Genomic DNA, 14,620 nt, shown 5'->3' on the forward strand with positions numbered 1-14,620 from the left:
TGTGTGTGTGTGTGTGTGTGTGTGTGTGTGTGTGTGTGTGTGTGTGTAAACGGACATCCACGTGTGTCTGACAGTGGAACCGTGAACCGAGACGAAAACCAGATGTTTAAGATGTAAGCTGAGATAAGAAAATAATAACAGAATGATCACAGCGCTCGTACAAAAATGACTAGAAGGCTTTTCATTTTTATTCAACACTTTGTATTCAGACTAATGAAAAGATAATGGAATTTAATTTAGGAAATAATGTTTGTTTGTTCATCTTTAGTACATCTTTTACAAGATACAAGTCACTTTATACAAACTACTTTAAAACACAATCAATAGTTTAAAACACAAAGTACTAAAGGAGTAAAACTAAACTCAATTTGTGATAGAAAACTATGTATAAATACAAAACTATTAAGAAATCCCAAACCACGATGCAGAAACCAGCGTGTCCAGTTGCATGTGTGTGTGTTGAACAGAAGATTAATCAGAAAACATTTTGGTTTATGTTTTTACAGCTTCTTAAATCTGTGAATATGTTTCTTTTCTCTGTTTTTTATACATTCAAGATTTGAGGATTTTCGGCATCAACAGAAGTACATGGACCAAAACAATGAATTAATCAGAAACATAATGGACAGATCAATAATAGTTGTTGGGCCCTGAGGGAGTGAGTCCCCACTGATCACACCGCTGCTGCTGTGAAGGGTCTGATGTGTTTGAGAAGTAGTGGAAGAGGCCAAACATGGTGTGTTTACACTACAGGGAGGGGACTCCTCCTTACGTAACACACTTCCTATATCACATTCCACGTGCCGATTGAATCTCCAGCTCATGTTTCTGTGTTTGGCACAAACAGCTGCTGGCAGAGCTCACGGTTCCTCTGCCTCTCCTCGACTCAGAGCGGACTGAGCAGGTAAATTAAGCTCTGATCTTTATCTGATTACTACCGCCGGTAGTAAAAGCCTGCTGATGCTGCTACTCATATAGTGTCGGTAGGACTGCTGATGTTGGTCCTGCTGGTTGGGCTACTGAGCGTACAGTTCATGCAGCTACTGCTGCTAAGACGACTCCCATTACTGCTACTGCTGCTTGTACTGCTGCTACTACAAATGCTGAAAGTACAACTATTTAAACTTCTACTACTGAGGCTACTTCAAGGACTGATAGTAATTATTTTAGTACTGCTGCAACTGGTGTCTGTACCACTGCCGTGGGCATCGTTAGCTAGCTAGTGTGTTGATTCCATGCTTTAGTGCTGCACTGGTCACAGAGCAAAGTTCTCACTCCTCTGGCGATTACATTTAAATGAAATTACATTTTCCTCATTAACTCTCTTGGCTTCGTAACGTTACTGCTCCACTGACCGTTTTACATTGCCTCAGTGAGTCAGCAGCTTGCTGTGAGTTGGTTTACTTCATTCAGAAGTTAGGCCGCTACAACGGTCCCAATGGCAAAAGTAGACGTATAAATGGCCGCTGCTCCGTCCATCCTGTTATGTTGATTTGAATGTGATGAGAGATGAGACCAAAGCAATCACATGGCATACACCTTAGACCACTAATGTACCGGGACACCCAACAAGACATATTTGGTAGATCATCTTTCCCATAAAAAGCTGAATGTTCCAACTTTTCTCTCACAAAATGACGTTTATTGTGAGTTTAAATTCAGCGAAGAACTTACCTTTGATGAAAACTCACCAAAACGGACTTTAACACCGCAGATGAAGTACGAGTCTCGCTTACAGTAATCACAATAGAAGTCAATTGTTACCTCCATCTTGTATAATTGGCATAATTGCCCAGTACCGTATTTTCCGCACTATAAGGCGCGCTGGATTATAAGGCGCACCTTCAATGAATGGCCTATTTTAGAACTGTTTTTATATATAGGGCGCACCGGATTATAAGGCGCATAGAATAGAAGCTACTACAGTCAAACGTTTGACAGGGGTTGCGTTATGCATCCACTAGATGGAGCTGTGCTAAAGGGAATGTCAACAAAACAGTCAGATAAATCATTCAGTCAAACTTTATTGATTTTTGATTTCATTCACAATACGGTAACTTAAACGTAGAGGGGAACTTTTCCCTGATTCAGTAAACACGTAAAAGAAACAGTCTGATACCACTAAATCAAACGTTAGTGCATTCACAATATAGTAACTCTCGAAATTGTTCAACTTACGTATAAAACGTATAGAACTCAGCGTCGTAAGCGTGTCTCTTGAAAGGTGCCATTTTGGGGTCTTTATACACACAAGTGGTGTTGGACTAGGAGTAAGCACAGTACCAGTGTTTACCACTATTACTTCGGTGACGCCCTGACTACGGTAGCCGTAATGCTGCAAGCGGTGCGGCTTTGTAGTTTACCAGTCGTACTGAAACATTTTGACAGAGCGCCGTGTACAACCAGTATAGATCAACCAATTAACCAATTGATCCATATATAGGGCGCTCCGGATTACAAGGCGCACTGTCGTTTTTTGAGAAAATTAAAGGCTTTTAAGTGCGCCTTATAGTGCGGAAAATACGGTAATTGCATTTGTTACCCATTATTGCATAAGAAGATACTGAAACCGAGAAACGGCTTAAACCCTGCTTTATGATGAAGATGAAGATGATGATGACGACGAGGATGAGCCTGTGAAGTTCAGTTTAGTGCTTTTATTACGTCTTTAGTTTCACCAGTTTCGCTCACTTCCACTTCATTCTTTTGGGGGGTTCCTACATTTCCCCAAATGCCTTTTCCCCCCCGACCCCCAGAGAGCAGCGTTGAGTGTGTTGGATTCAGCCGCTGGTTCCATGTGGACTGTAGGTGTATCAAGTGAGAGTATAGTTAGATGAGGCGATTAGTCAGGAGGAAGAGTTGCTCACCTGACTCTCAAAACCTCAACCTCTCTATTTTCTGCCTCTGTGGGCGTCTCTGCCCACGGCGGATGATTCCTCCCTGCTTTGCTCTGTGAACACTGGAGCAAAATGGCGGCTGAATTCTTCATTTGTCTTCTTCTCTGTTGGACCTTTTTTTGAAATAAAGTTTTTTTCTTTCCCCCAAAGAGGACTGGAACAGTTCTCCACGTTCTGAAGTTAGAAACACACCGATCGAATCAGCCCTTCACATCCTGAGGCGGAGATTTTAGATCAGGATTTTCATGCAGGATTGGACAAGAATATGAATAAGAAATGATGGCTTTAACTCTGAACAGCAGAGCGAGACCTTTAAAGACCTTAAAAGTTAATGCAGGAACGTTTGTGTTGCTCTTTTGGTGGAAACAATGTTTTTGGCAACGAAAATGGTCGATTTTGAATGAAAAATAATCGAGTATTAGTTGCTTTTTAAATCCAAAAACATTAATACATGCAAGGCTTTCACTCAGCGATGGACAGGGAGAAGCAGAGAGCGACAGGCGGAGAGAGAAAACCTCATAATCGCAGATAAATTAATGAAAGCAGAGAGAGAATCTCAGAGTCAAGCGGCGCACTTCGCCCAAATGGCTCCCGCTCACAGACAGGAAATGAAGCCAGGCGAAGCCGCGCTCGGCTGGCTGTTTACCCAGCACAAAACAGACGGACCAGAGGATGTATCGACGAATACAGAGGACCATGTATGCTGCATTGCATTGTGGGCTGTAAAAAGTTCTTGCATCCAAAGGGGTTCATGATGCTTTTATGAAATAGGATAATCTATTATCAGCAACTTTCTTGGGGGAGTATTTGATCCAACGATCAGTCCAAAAATCCAAAGATACGTAATTAATGATTATATGAAAGAGAGATAACAGTGACAGGTTGGGTTTTTTTGGCCACTTGCAAAACATTGACATATCATCGCCTTATTAAGTTGAGCAAACAGTTGCTTATTTACACATTCAGCAGACACTCGGCAACATTATCATTCATCTGGAGTCATGCCTGAGTCCACCTGATGAATTTAAGTCCAGTGTTTTCTCCAACTCCAGAGGGAACGATCCGTCTCTTTAGCTGCTAAATGCGCTACTATCTGCTTAGAACTCCACCATAGTGTGTTATAAAGCATCTATTAGATGTTTACATACTGCCTTCACCTTTTACATTATTCTTTCTTGCATGCAGAATGCTTTGTTCGTGGTTGGTTTGCTTTCCCGGCTCCTTCTCTTCTACATGTCCCTCATATTCATAACAGAAATCGATTAACGTGAAATTGATAAACTATTGTTTACAGTACAATCCCACTGGAGCTCTGTGCACTTAGTGTTTGGTTAAGAGAGGATATTCATGATTTAGCCCCTAATTATGTCGGTAAGTCGACTGTTTGGAGTAATTTATTTGCTGGTTGCAAAGTTCAGTCCTTTAATTCAGAGATGTCCTGAAAGTCAAAGAGTAATCAGGTTTGGACTCCTCTGCCAAAATGTCAAGCTCTGCAGGACGACAGGTTGCCAAGACTCTGGCTCAGGGGTCACCAACCTGTTTGAAACTGAGAGCTACTTCAAGGGTACCGAGCAGTACGAAGAGCTACTTGTTTGATACAAACTTCCTGAATAACAAAGTTGCACAGATCACCTTTTAATAATAATAATAATAATATGTGTGAAGAGACTGTCTGATCACATGTCAATGTTAATTATTCCTCCCAATAATTATTGACAATGATTTCCACAACATGATGGTAGGAAACACAGATATATTTAAACATTTATTTCTGTTATTCTGTTTCAACATTTGAAGGTCAGAGGTATCACATCTCTGATGTTTTAGTAAATATCTTTCTTGACAGTTTTGTATGAATAAGCACATTTGTAGCATTTGGTTTAAAATCACACCTGTTATATTTTTGTAAAAATTATCACTTTTTATGAAATCATTAACTGTCATATCTTCAAATCATGTCTCGTTTGTACTTTTGTAACATTTTTGAACAAATCATGATCAACAAATCAACTCGATTTGTATAAACATGCTTCTCTGCTGGTAAAACATTACGTACTGTAAACACGTCTCTTCTCTCTTTCATTTTTGCTCAAGTATCCAAAATCTTTCCACTACTGTTTCGGCTGATATTGGTCACCAGCAGCTCTGCAGTTATTTATAATCTGTGGCTCGAAGCCTGGAGCTCCACACAAAAAAAAGAAAAGCGTCTTACAAACGGTGCCACAGAACTGTTCTGACCGGTGCTGGATGATTGCTCAACGAACACTTGTATTCCAGAGAGGAAAAGTAAAAAAAATAAAAATAAATGGTATTTTTCTCCATTTATCAGAAATGGAAGATAATTGTGTGATAAGCAGCTGGTGTGGAGATATGACTGGAAATAGACTCACTATTCTTGTGCTGCATTCAGAAAAGGAAATAAAGCAGAATAGCTGCAGGATGAAAGTTTTACATCCTTTACTAGAAGCATCCAAGAATAGCTGGACCCGACTCAACAAAATCAACTTCTTCTTAAATTCCAGGTATTATTATTTAGATTTTATTCAATTGATTTATATGTCCTTGCTCTAAAGCATGCTGGAATCCAATTGGGGGGGAAAAAACATCGACCGCTACACCAGCAAGAAACCAACATCATGTGTAGTCTTTCATCAGAGCTTCATTAAATACCAAACAGGCACAAGATGTCTGATTTCTGACCGCATTTTCTTTAATTTCCTTGTTTTGGTTCAGATATGATCGTTTTCATTTCTGTATTCAGTGATAAGGGCTGAATTCTCTTCTCACATGAAGCTCCACAAAGGGTTAAACTGAAATCCTGATCTTCCCTGCTTGTTGTACTGTAAATCTGGCATGATGTGAACTCGCTGCCCTGCTCAGCTGTTTCTGGCTCGATACCGTCACCTGGTGGTGAGTCGGCATCACTGCGGCGGCTGTGAAGGAAGCAGCAGAGCAAGGACACCGTCTGTTTGGGGAGATTTTTAAGGGACAATATGAAGAGTCACAGCGTCCACGCGTTATTGAATGTGCAAGAAACGATTGGGAAACACGTTGTCACTCTCCCCTCTCCTCGCCCATTTTGAATTACACATATTGTTCGGCGTCTATAGGGTGATCCTCTTCATGGCCCTCATTCTTGGCTCGCTGCTCTCTGGGTGAAGCAGGAGAGAGGCAGAGTGTACAGGACATCTCACTCCGACGCTAAACACTCGGGACACAAAAAAACCAATGAAGTTATGTGGCCAGTGGCGTGATTGGGGTGATTTCGGGCCCCAGTGCATGCTGTCGTGACGGGGCCCCTAGTGACTTGCTGACACTTTTATTCTTGACAGGCGTGACCGCTCGCTCTGCTTGCAGACGTGCATCAGCTTCTCATTCCTAAACTAACCGCCATGTATCGTCTCGTCAGGCGATCGAACGCTGACATCAACATACATATCTTCCAGCAACATTGTTGTATTTCTGTATATGACAAAAGAAAAGAAAAAGAAAACCATGATGGTGATGTTTTTTAGGGTGTATACTGTACATAGGAAATAGCACCATTGCTGATTTAATGTTATTTCTTTCTGCACTGGCTTTGTTTATGCCCCTGTATGTAGCTGTTTCTGTTTCCTACTCTCACTACTTCGAATATCAACAATAACCTCTACTGTACTGAGTCCTTTTATTTACAAACCATCAGTCACAAAGATCGTTTTTATTTGAAAGTGTCAATAAACATGTTGAAAAATGCAGTGAGCGCCTCCAAAACATCATTTAGAACATCGTCTGACACCAAACTGCCAAACAAGACTATGAAGAATTCAAAAAAGCAAATCTATAAATCTATAGAAATGTTGTAGTAGTGTAAAACAAACTACTTTGGCCTGGTGTGTAGGTGGGCTGGTGCTCTACACATTCTAAAAAATAAATATAATTAATATAAATATGGCAAAGTGTATGTTAAAATATTTGAAAAGTCCGATTTTAAAATGGCTGAAATCAAGAAATATTTGATGTTTTTTTGTTTGTCCTATAAACATTCCAGACCGCTCCTTTACAGACCCATTGGTAGTCAACGTTGTCCTCGTGTTTCGCTCCACATTCAGAGTTTTTAAGTTGAATGAGATCAAACCTCCCATGAGGATTGTCTCATCATCGTTAGCATGTTAGCCGTTAGCTTGGCGGCTGCACTCTGACACGTGACCGTCCTCGGAGGGCAGATGGGCTCTAATCTGCAGATAAAACCAGATGATGATGATTGAACGGCTCAATGAGTGATGAAACCAGTCCTGCTGCCTGCAGGTTCTACTCTTTTCTTGTAATTCATGTGACGTTTTTTTCATGTGACTATCACAACTTGCCACTTTTAACAAAAGTAGTCTGAATATAACAATCATTATAATCAGCGGACTGAAGAGATTGTTTCAAGTTTAAACCAAACTCGACTTAAATGCGCACCAGCAATACTCCAAACTTCCACTGACCTCCTTTTGATTGTTAATAGCTTTGCAGCTGTGTCGTACGTCTCTGCGTCCACATCTGGCACGACGGAGAAGATCTCTGTGAGCACTAATATAACTTAAGGCTTTAGAAATATTTGACTTTGGCAGCTTCCTGGTGGCGCTAAAAAAACACACTAAACACAAAAACAAAAGAGGAAATTTGAGTTATTGTTGGTGAAATTACCGATGTTCATTTTAAAGTGCTGGCTTCTACTGGCTATATATATTTAACACTGTCTGTAAGTGTATATATATATATAGTTTATAAATAGTTTGGAATAACAGACGGAGTCATCCTCTCTCTCTCTCTCTCTCTCTCCCAGGTGGTCGGGCGGTGCCTCAGGACCAGTCACCCACTTCTACCTGCCCTCCGGGACCCCCTGGGCCTCCGGAGTCCGCCAACGGCAGCAGCGACATCACGGTGAACTTTGACCCCGACCCGGCGGACCTGGCGCTGTCCAGCGTGCCGGGCCAGGAGGCGTTCGACCCGCGGCGGCACCGCTTCTCCGACGAGGAGCTGAAGCCTCAACCGATGATCAAGAAGGCCCGCAAGATGCTGGTCCCCAACGAGCAGAAGGTACTACATCTCCCACAGTCCTTTGCTGTCCTACGGACCACTGGGATATTATAATGATCCTGACAGGCTGACAAACATACACACCTTTACTTTGATAGTTTTGATGGCCAATGAGCAGATGTGTGTTTTATTTAGTTTTCACCTTCTCACTTGTTTCAAACTTTGAAACGTCCTTATTATCATTTGAGTTAAACCTTATTTTCTCAAAATAGGAGAAAATAATATATATTTTTTGTAATATTACGTCGGGTATTATATAAAATGTAATAAATAAATGCACAAAAAAACCCAGCATCAGTCACAAATACAGTCAAATAAAAGTGGAACCGAAATCTCTGAAAAGTAGAACATTAAAATGACATAAGAGGAAAACTAGGCATTTAAAATGTCAACCTACTTCAACACTTGAGTGTTCTGCAGAAACACGTCCTCGCGTGTGAAGAGAGGTCAGGTTTGTTCTGCAGGATGCGTTTCAGGCAGAACGCCCAGCAGCCGCGTCTGAACTTCATCACGACGAAGGCCACAGCTCTTTTGACAGCTCCTGTGTCGATGTGGAAAAAGAACTTATGGCGCATGATGCCCGCTAGTATTCCCGTCTCCCGACCAGAGTGCTACGATATTTGGTCCTCGGCTCATTGCGCAGTAAGAGGAGCTCTGATCGATGGCTCGTGCTTTCACAGGTCAGTGCGGAGCAGCTGCAGCTCCTGAGGCCTTTGTAATTTACGGAGGGTTGGAGGCGCTCACCTTGTGTTCTGTCTCAGGAGGTTTTATAAATCATTCGTACGCAGGTTGTTTGGAAAAAAAATGATCTCTGAGCAAAGTTAAAGAGGAAGCTGATTGCTCTGCAGCTCTTCGTGAATTACATCTCAGATTCATCTCTTTGGCTGCGATCCAGGATCACAACGTTAAGGAGAGTTTGATTATTTTCATAAACAAATAATAAAAACAAATACTCAAAGTGATTATCTCTGAACCGCTTTTTTAGATGTTTCAAAAAGATAATGATTTTGCAGAGTTTAAAGTTGGAATGATGTTAACTGTGCCAGACGTAAGCAGATCCTCTCTGAGGAAACACTGCAGCGATTCCACCGACATCAATCTCTCCAGACAGAGATCACTACTTTCAATTTGGAGTCCAACAGTTTAACACAACAATCTCTGTGGTTTCCAATCGTCCTCTCATGAGACCCTCATCGGCCATTACGTCTCAGCTCAGCATAATATCTATTTCCACTTAACATCTTTATTACTCTCCATCTCCTCTTTACCGTCCTAGAAGTTCCAAATGATTTGACATCGTCGGCCATTTATTTACGTACATGCAGTCCGCTCTGGTGTCTCTTTAATGTGTCTGTGTTTCTATCTGTTAGCGTTCAGGTGTCTTGTGACAGCCAATATGTCTTTTCAGCAATAAAACACTGGGAGGTGTTCCAATATAGGAAAGTAACGGATGAGGCAGAGTCTGTTATTTTCCAGACGAGAACATCTTGGAGCACATTATTGTTCTTATACCACGGCCACCTACTAAAGGACTACTCAACTTCACAGCAGTGACAATACATTCTAGTAACTAAGTCATCAAAACATCCAAAGAAACGTCTTAAACCATCACTGCAGTGTTGTCCACTTCTCGGCTCTTCGTCCAATGTTGTGAAATCACAGTATTGTACGCTATTAGTGCATTTTACAACTTCTAGAAATATAAATAAGGGCTTTTCAAGTGCTCCTACTGGGGAGTTGTTCTACCTCGAAGAAAATCATCTGCGTTTTATAGACATGTTTCCCAATGTAAGTCTGTGGGAAACAGTCTTTTTAGGCCGCATGACATCACGTGACGGACTCGAAGTTGTAGTTCCTGCTTTTGGCCACTATGTAAAATGATCTTCAGCCTTTAGCTTCTTCTCGCTGTCCAGTATTTGTTGTCATGTTTTTTTGTGTTCTGTAGTTGCAACTATTCAACTGCTGCCTCCTTTCCTCTTTCCCTTCCTCCTTTCCTCATCACATATCTGACCCTCATAACTCATCCCATGCTTCCTTCTTCTTCTCCCCCCCCCCCCCCCTCTCTCTCTTTCCACCATACCAAACGGCTGCCGGCGATGAAAGGACGACAAGTACTGGTGCCGGCGTGTGAAGAACAACGAGGCGGCGAAGCGCTCGCGGGATGCTCGGCGGCTGAAGGAGAACCAGATCTCTGTGCGCGCCGCCTTCCTGGAGCGGGAGAACAACGCCCTCCGCCAGGAGGTGGCCGACATGAGGAAAGAGCTGGGCCGCTGCAGGAACATCATCAACAAGTACGAGAGTCGGCACGGAGACTTGTGAGGGCGGAGGATGAGGAGGAAGAGGAAGAAGACGACTACGACGAAGCAGGAGGAAGGGGGCGGGAGGGGAGGTGGAAATGAGAAAAAGAGGGTACAAGGCAAACCCAACAACAGCAGCACTTTAGTTGAAGTGGCGCGGGGAGAAGGCCGGCGTAGATCTGCAGTAAGCGCTGTGCGACACCGGGGCGCAAACACCAGAAACAAACGCGTGCACGCTGTGCTTTAGGATGTCACAACAGGAAAGCACATGCGACGCCAATCTCTTTCCCCCAGTTTGACTCTCTTTGTACATGCTGCTTCGCTGTATCCACTCAATGTACTGTTTCACCGTTTGTGTCACCTCGGCAGCTTACGCGTCACCCTCGGTGCTGTGCTTACGCCCGGTGTCGCACGGTGTTTTCGCAGGTAGTGCGTCCCCGGCCGCCGCTCCGGCCAGTTCAAACAGGGTGTTGAATTCACATTATGCCAGTGAAGTCTCACTTTTTAAGCTCAAGGCACGGATTCAAGCCAGGAAGAGGTCAGATGTGTAATTCTTTTCTATAAATAGGACAAAAAAAAAAAACATGTATATTTTTGAAGTGGGAAGGCAGGAAAGACTAGTCCAGCAAAGAGGAGGAGGAGGTGCAGGAGGAGGAGGAGGTGGTGCAGGGTTTTCGTCCATAACGCAAAGAGATTTTGACAAAGGATTATTGTATATTTTTCTATTAGCAGAGATAGTCAGGAGGAGGATTTTGGAGATAATCTTTTGTATATTTTATATATGGGGCGGGGAGGGGCTGTTTAGCTGGACAGTCACGGGGCCACACTAAATGCTTTTCCTCCCAGCTGTTTATCGCAAAACAACAGATAATCTATTTTCGATTTCACCGAGCTGGTTAGTCGCGTTAGGCCGGAGGCGTAACTGAGAATGTATCACGGCTGAATCAGGTATTTCACACGATGCGAGACCAGGCGGGGCATCTTAGTAACGATTGTTTTTGGGTCGAGGGGAGAGGGCGTCGCAAGGAAGACGGTGAAACAAAAAAATTGTATAGTTTTAAGAGATTTTTTGTGTTTTCGTTTTGTTTTCTTTTGTGGGCTCGTTCAAGCACTTGATTTGTTCTCTTCTATTTGATTCCGTGTCTGATTTTGAAATAATCGCAGGGCTTTTTTCTTTTTTTTTTTAGAAGGTGAAGGAGAAAAAAAAGAGAGAGAGGAAAACAGGAAGCAAATAGCCATCAGAACAGCTGGATGTGAGCAGATGTTTGAAAATTTACAAGGGGGAGAATTTCACTGGCAGGTTTGCTTTTATATTGAACGTGTCTCGCTCACACACACACACACACACACACACACACACACACAAACTCACATTGACGGACAATTTGTTAACAATAACACAACATGGTTGCAGTCTTTCTCTCTCTGTTTGTCCAGGAAGTGCAAAAATGAAATGCTAACTGGTTTAGGGTTGATTTGCCCGGATCGAACGGTGACTGAAACCTTCAGCATGCCGACACACAACACACACACACACACACACAGTCCTGACCCAGGCTTTAACCCTTATTGTTGTTGTTGATGTTGTTATGGACTTCTATGGTGCTGATCGGATCTGATCCTTCACCTGATGCACGCACACACACGCGCGCACACACACACACACACACACACACACACACACACACATGCAAACACTTCCACCATCTCAAACACAGTACTGAACTGCCTAAACCCTTTCTTTGTCTTTTATTCCTTCTTTTTAGTTTCTTTTTTCTTTCTTTTGTTGCATATTGTATCGATAAATCGTATATAGATTTACACACAAACACTTGTCTATACCTCTCCTTCAACCTTTACCCAATGAGAAACGAGAAACGCACCCTACTGCTACTGTACCATACAACTGTACTATTGAATATTAAACTATTCTCTCACTAGATATATATATATGTATATGATATATGCTTGAATTATTGTGATAATAGTTGTAATATACATAATTGAATATATTACAGAAAATCCTATTGGAATCATTTTGTCAGTTTTTTCTCAGGTGTTTTTGTCTGAGTTATTAAATACACATTAAAAAAAAAAAGTATTTCATTGGATCACAGAATTTGTGTTTTTTTGTTTTCTGGGGGGGGGTTCATATTTGTCTTCTTGTTGCTGAGCTGATGTGTTTTCATTCTGTTTATCTCTAACTCACTGTGGGACAAGATACATTTGGCTATGAAAGAACTGCACCACGGTCGCGTTACTTCAACGACACTACCGCTAGTTCCTCCAATCCTGAGCACAGGTATGAACCATGGACTGTATTTAAGGTACGACCACGACAAGGCTGGAAAGTAAGTAAGGCGGACTAGTGAGTAGAAGAGTTTCCGTGTTCGGCGTGATGACGTATGATATCCTCGACAAAAAACCAAACAAACAAAATACCAATTGTCTTTCCAGGTTTTTGGACGACACCACTCACACGAAACAGTTTACTCTAAACAGTGAGCAGTAAATTCAGATGTTGGACACTTCGTTTTTTTAAAGAATGGGTCCTTGATTTTAGTCAAATGAGGACTAAAGCAGCCTCTGACTTTTTGTTGCTGAACTGTTGATTTTTTAAGGCCAACCCAGAAGTTAGCGTCACACTGGTTCCCTTGACAAAAAGCAAATGGGATTTTTGATTGTTGCAGAAAATAAGCTCTGTGACAAACAAACATTTTTTGGTACGTGGTTTTATTCAGCAAGAAAAAAGAATTAAACACAAAAATCTTGACAAATGAACTTTTTAATAATTTTTTTCTTAAATACAATCACCAGAAGTAAAACGCTAACGTTAGGCTATAAGGGAACGACTCCTCGGTCACATGACTTCACGTCACCGCCACAAAGCTAAAGTAAAAATGTTCAACGTGACGACGTTTAGTCGTCCCGTCTTTTTTAAAAAGCGTGGAAGAAGATATTTTATTTTGTTTAACGAAACTAAAATCTTTTAATCTCGTGTTAACCACAGGCCTTATTTCGGGCATCAAATCAAAAACTGAGAGACGGATTAACATATTTTTGGTATCAGTCTTCTTATGGGATTTGTTGTCAATATAGAATAAGGTCAGCCTCACCCTTTCAGAACAAAAACTAAATCAACAATCCGTTCAGACTTCATTTTATTCAAGTATTTTATATCAGGTGTCAATAATTGTGTGTTTTGGGTCAAGAGAAGTCTTAAGTATTCATATACACACTAACACATAGATGGTTTTGGTCTTTTCATGGAATATTTTTGACAATAAGCAAAATATGTAGAGCCTTGACTGGCATCACAGTCACATCTATTGTCATGGTTTCCTGTTTGTCCCTCCTCCGCTCCATCCAGGCTTCACTCTGTTTCCAAAAACTGGATCCAAACAGACAACGGTGCAGAAACCAGAAAGCAGGCGACGGCACTCAAATCAGGTACAATTTACACACATTATTAATATTTGCTCACTTTCATAATTTCTCTCATGTTATTAGTGTGCCCCCTTCTCACTGTAGGTGTGTGATAATGAATAATAAATTAAACCTTTTACACAGAAAGTGCAACAGCAGACCATTGGGAGGCACTCAGACCCTTCTGACAGCTTCTCTGTTGAGACATCAGATCCACAACGAGTGTGTGTGTGTGGGTGTACAGTGTTGTGTGCGTTCACACTTCTCAACAGCTCAGTTTAAAGTTCAATTCACACATTCAAATGAACACTTTCTGTTTATGCATTTGAAATACCGTCTACTACATATTTATATTACATTCAACCAGCAGCCTTTAATGTCTTAGAGTCTCACTTTGCTTTTATTTGCATGATTTTGGTTTGTAAATGTGAATACATGTTTATAATGAGCAGCGTTGAAGGGTGCCTGAGACTCAAGCCTTTCATTGCCATCGACTGCTGCGTTGTAATTGTTGTGCATATACTGTAGACGTAGATGAAGAACCTGAAACTTGTCTTAAAACCTGCACACATAAAACTTAGGTTTGTGCATGTGATGCGTGCGCACAAACACAGGAAAGCATCCTCACGGGGGTCGCAACCAATCGCTTGATGGTTAAGTTGACTTTGGAGACGGGGATGGATTATCGTGCTGCAGGAATGAGTCCTAAACTCCAGAAACTCAGACTCAGCAATTTCATACCTTTCGGTTCCCTAGTCTCTAAGTCAATGGGTTTTTTGAATGGGTTTTTGGTTAGATGCCTGCAAATAACACACGTAAAGAGATGTTAACGATATAAAATACATCAAAATATACCCCTCTCGTGAACTTTGAAGCTTTAATGCGTCTCAAAAAAGTTGGTTGCTAATGACCATTATCACGCGGACTAGTCCTCCT

General features: G+C 41.7%; 1 protein-coding gene across 1 annotated transcript in view; it reads left to right on the forward strand.

The window, feature by feature from the left end:
* dbpa (D site albumin promoter binding protein a) overlaps window positions 1-11,591 on the forward strand; it is a 26,535-nt gene extending 14,944 nt beyond the window's left edge. The window contains exons 4-5 of the mRNA XM_031876480.1: window positions 7,708-7,961; window positions 10,065-11,591. Coding sequence (XP_031732340.1) covers window positions 7,708-7,961; window positions 10,065-10,280 — 470 coding nt within the window. The 3' untranslated portion in view covers window positions 10,281-11,591. The remainder of the gene's footprint in view (window positions 1-7,707; window positions 7,962-10,064) is intronic.
* The last annotated feature ends 3,029 nt before the right edge of the window (window positions 11,592-14,620 follow it).

The sequence above is a fragment of the Anarrhichthys ocellatus genome, unplaced genomic scaffold (assembly GCF_004355925.1).
Source record: "Anarrhichthys ocellatus isolate YVR2014 unplaced genomic scaffold, GSC_Weel_1.0 scaffold110, whole genome shotgun sequence".
In the NCBI taxonomy this organism is placed as follows: domain Eukaryota; kingdom Metazoa; phylum Chordata; class Actinopteri; order Perciformes; family Anarhichadidae; genus Anarrhichthys; species Anarrhichthys ocellatus.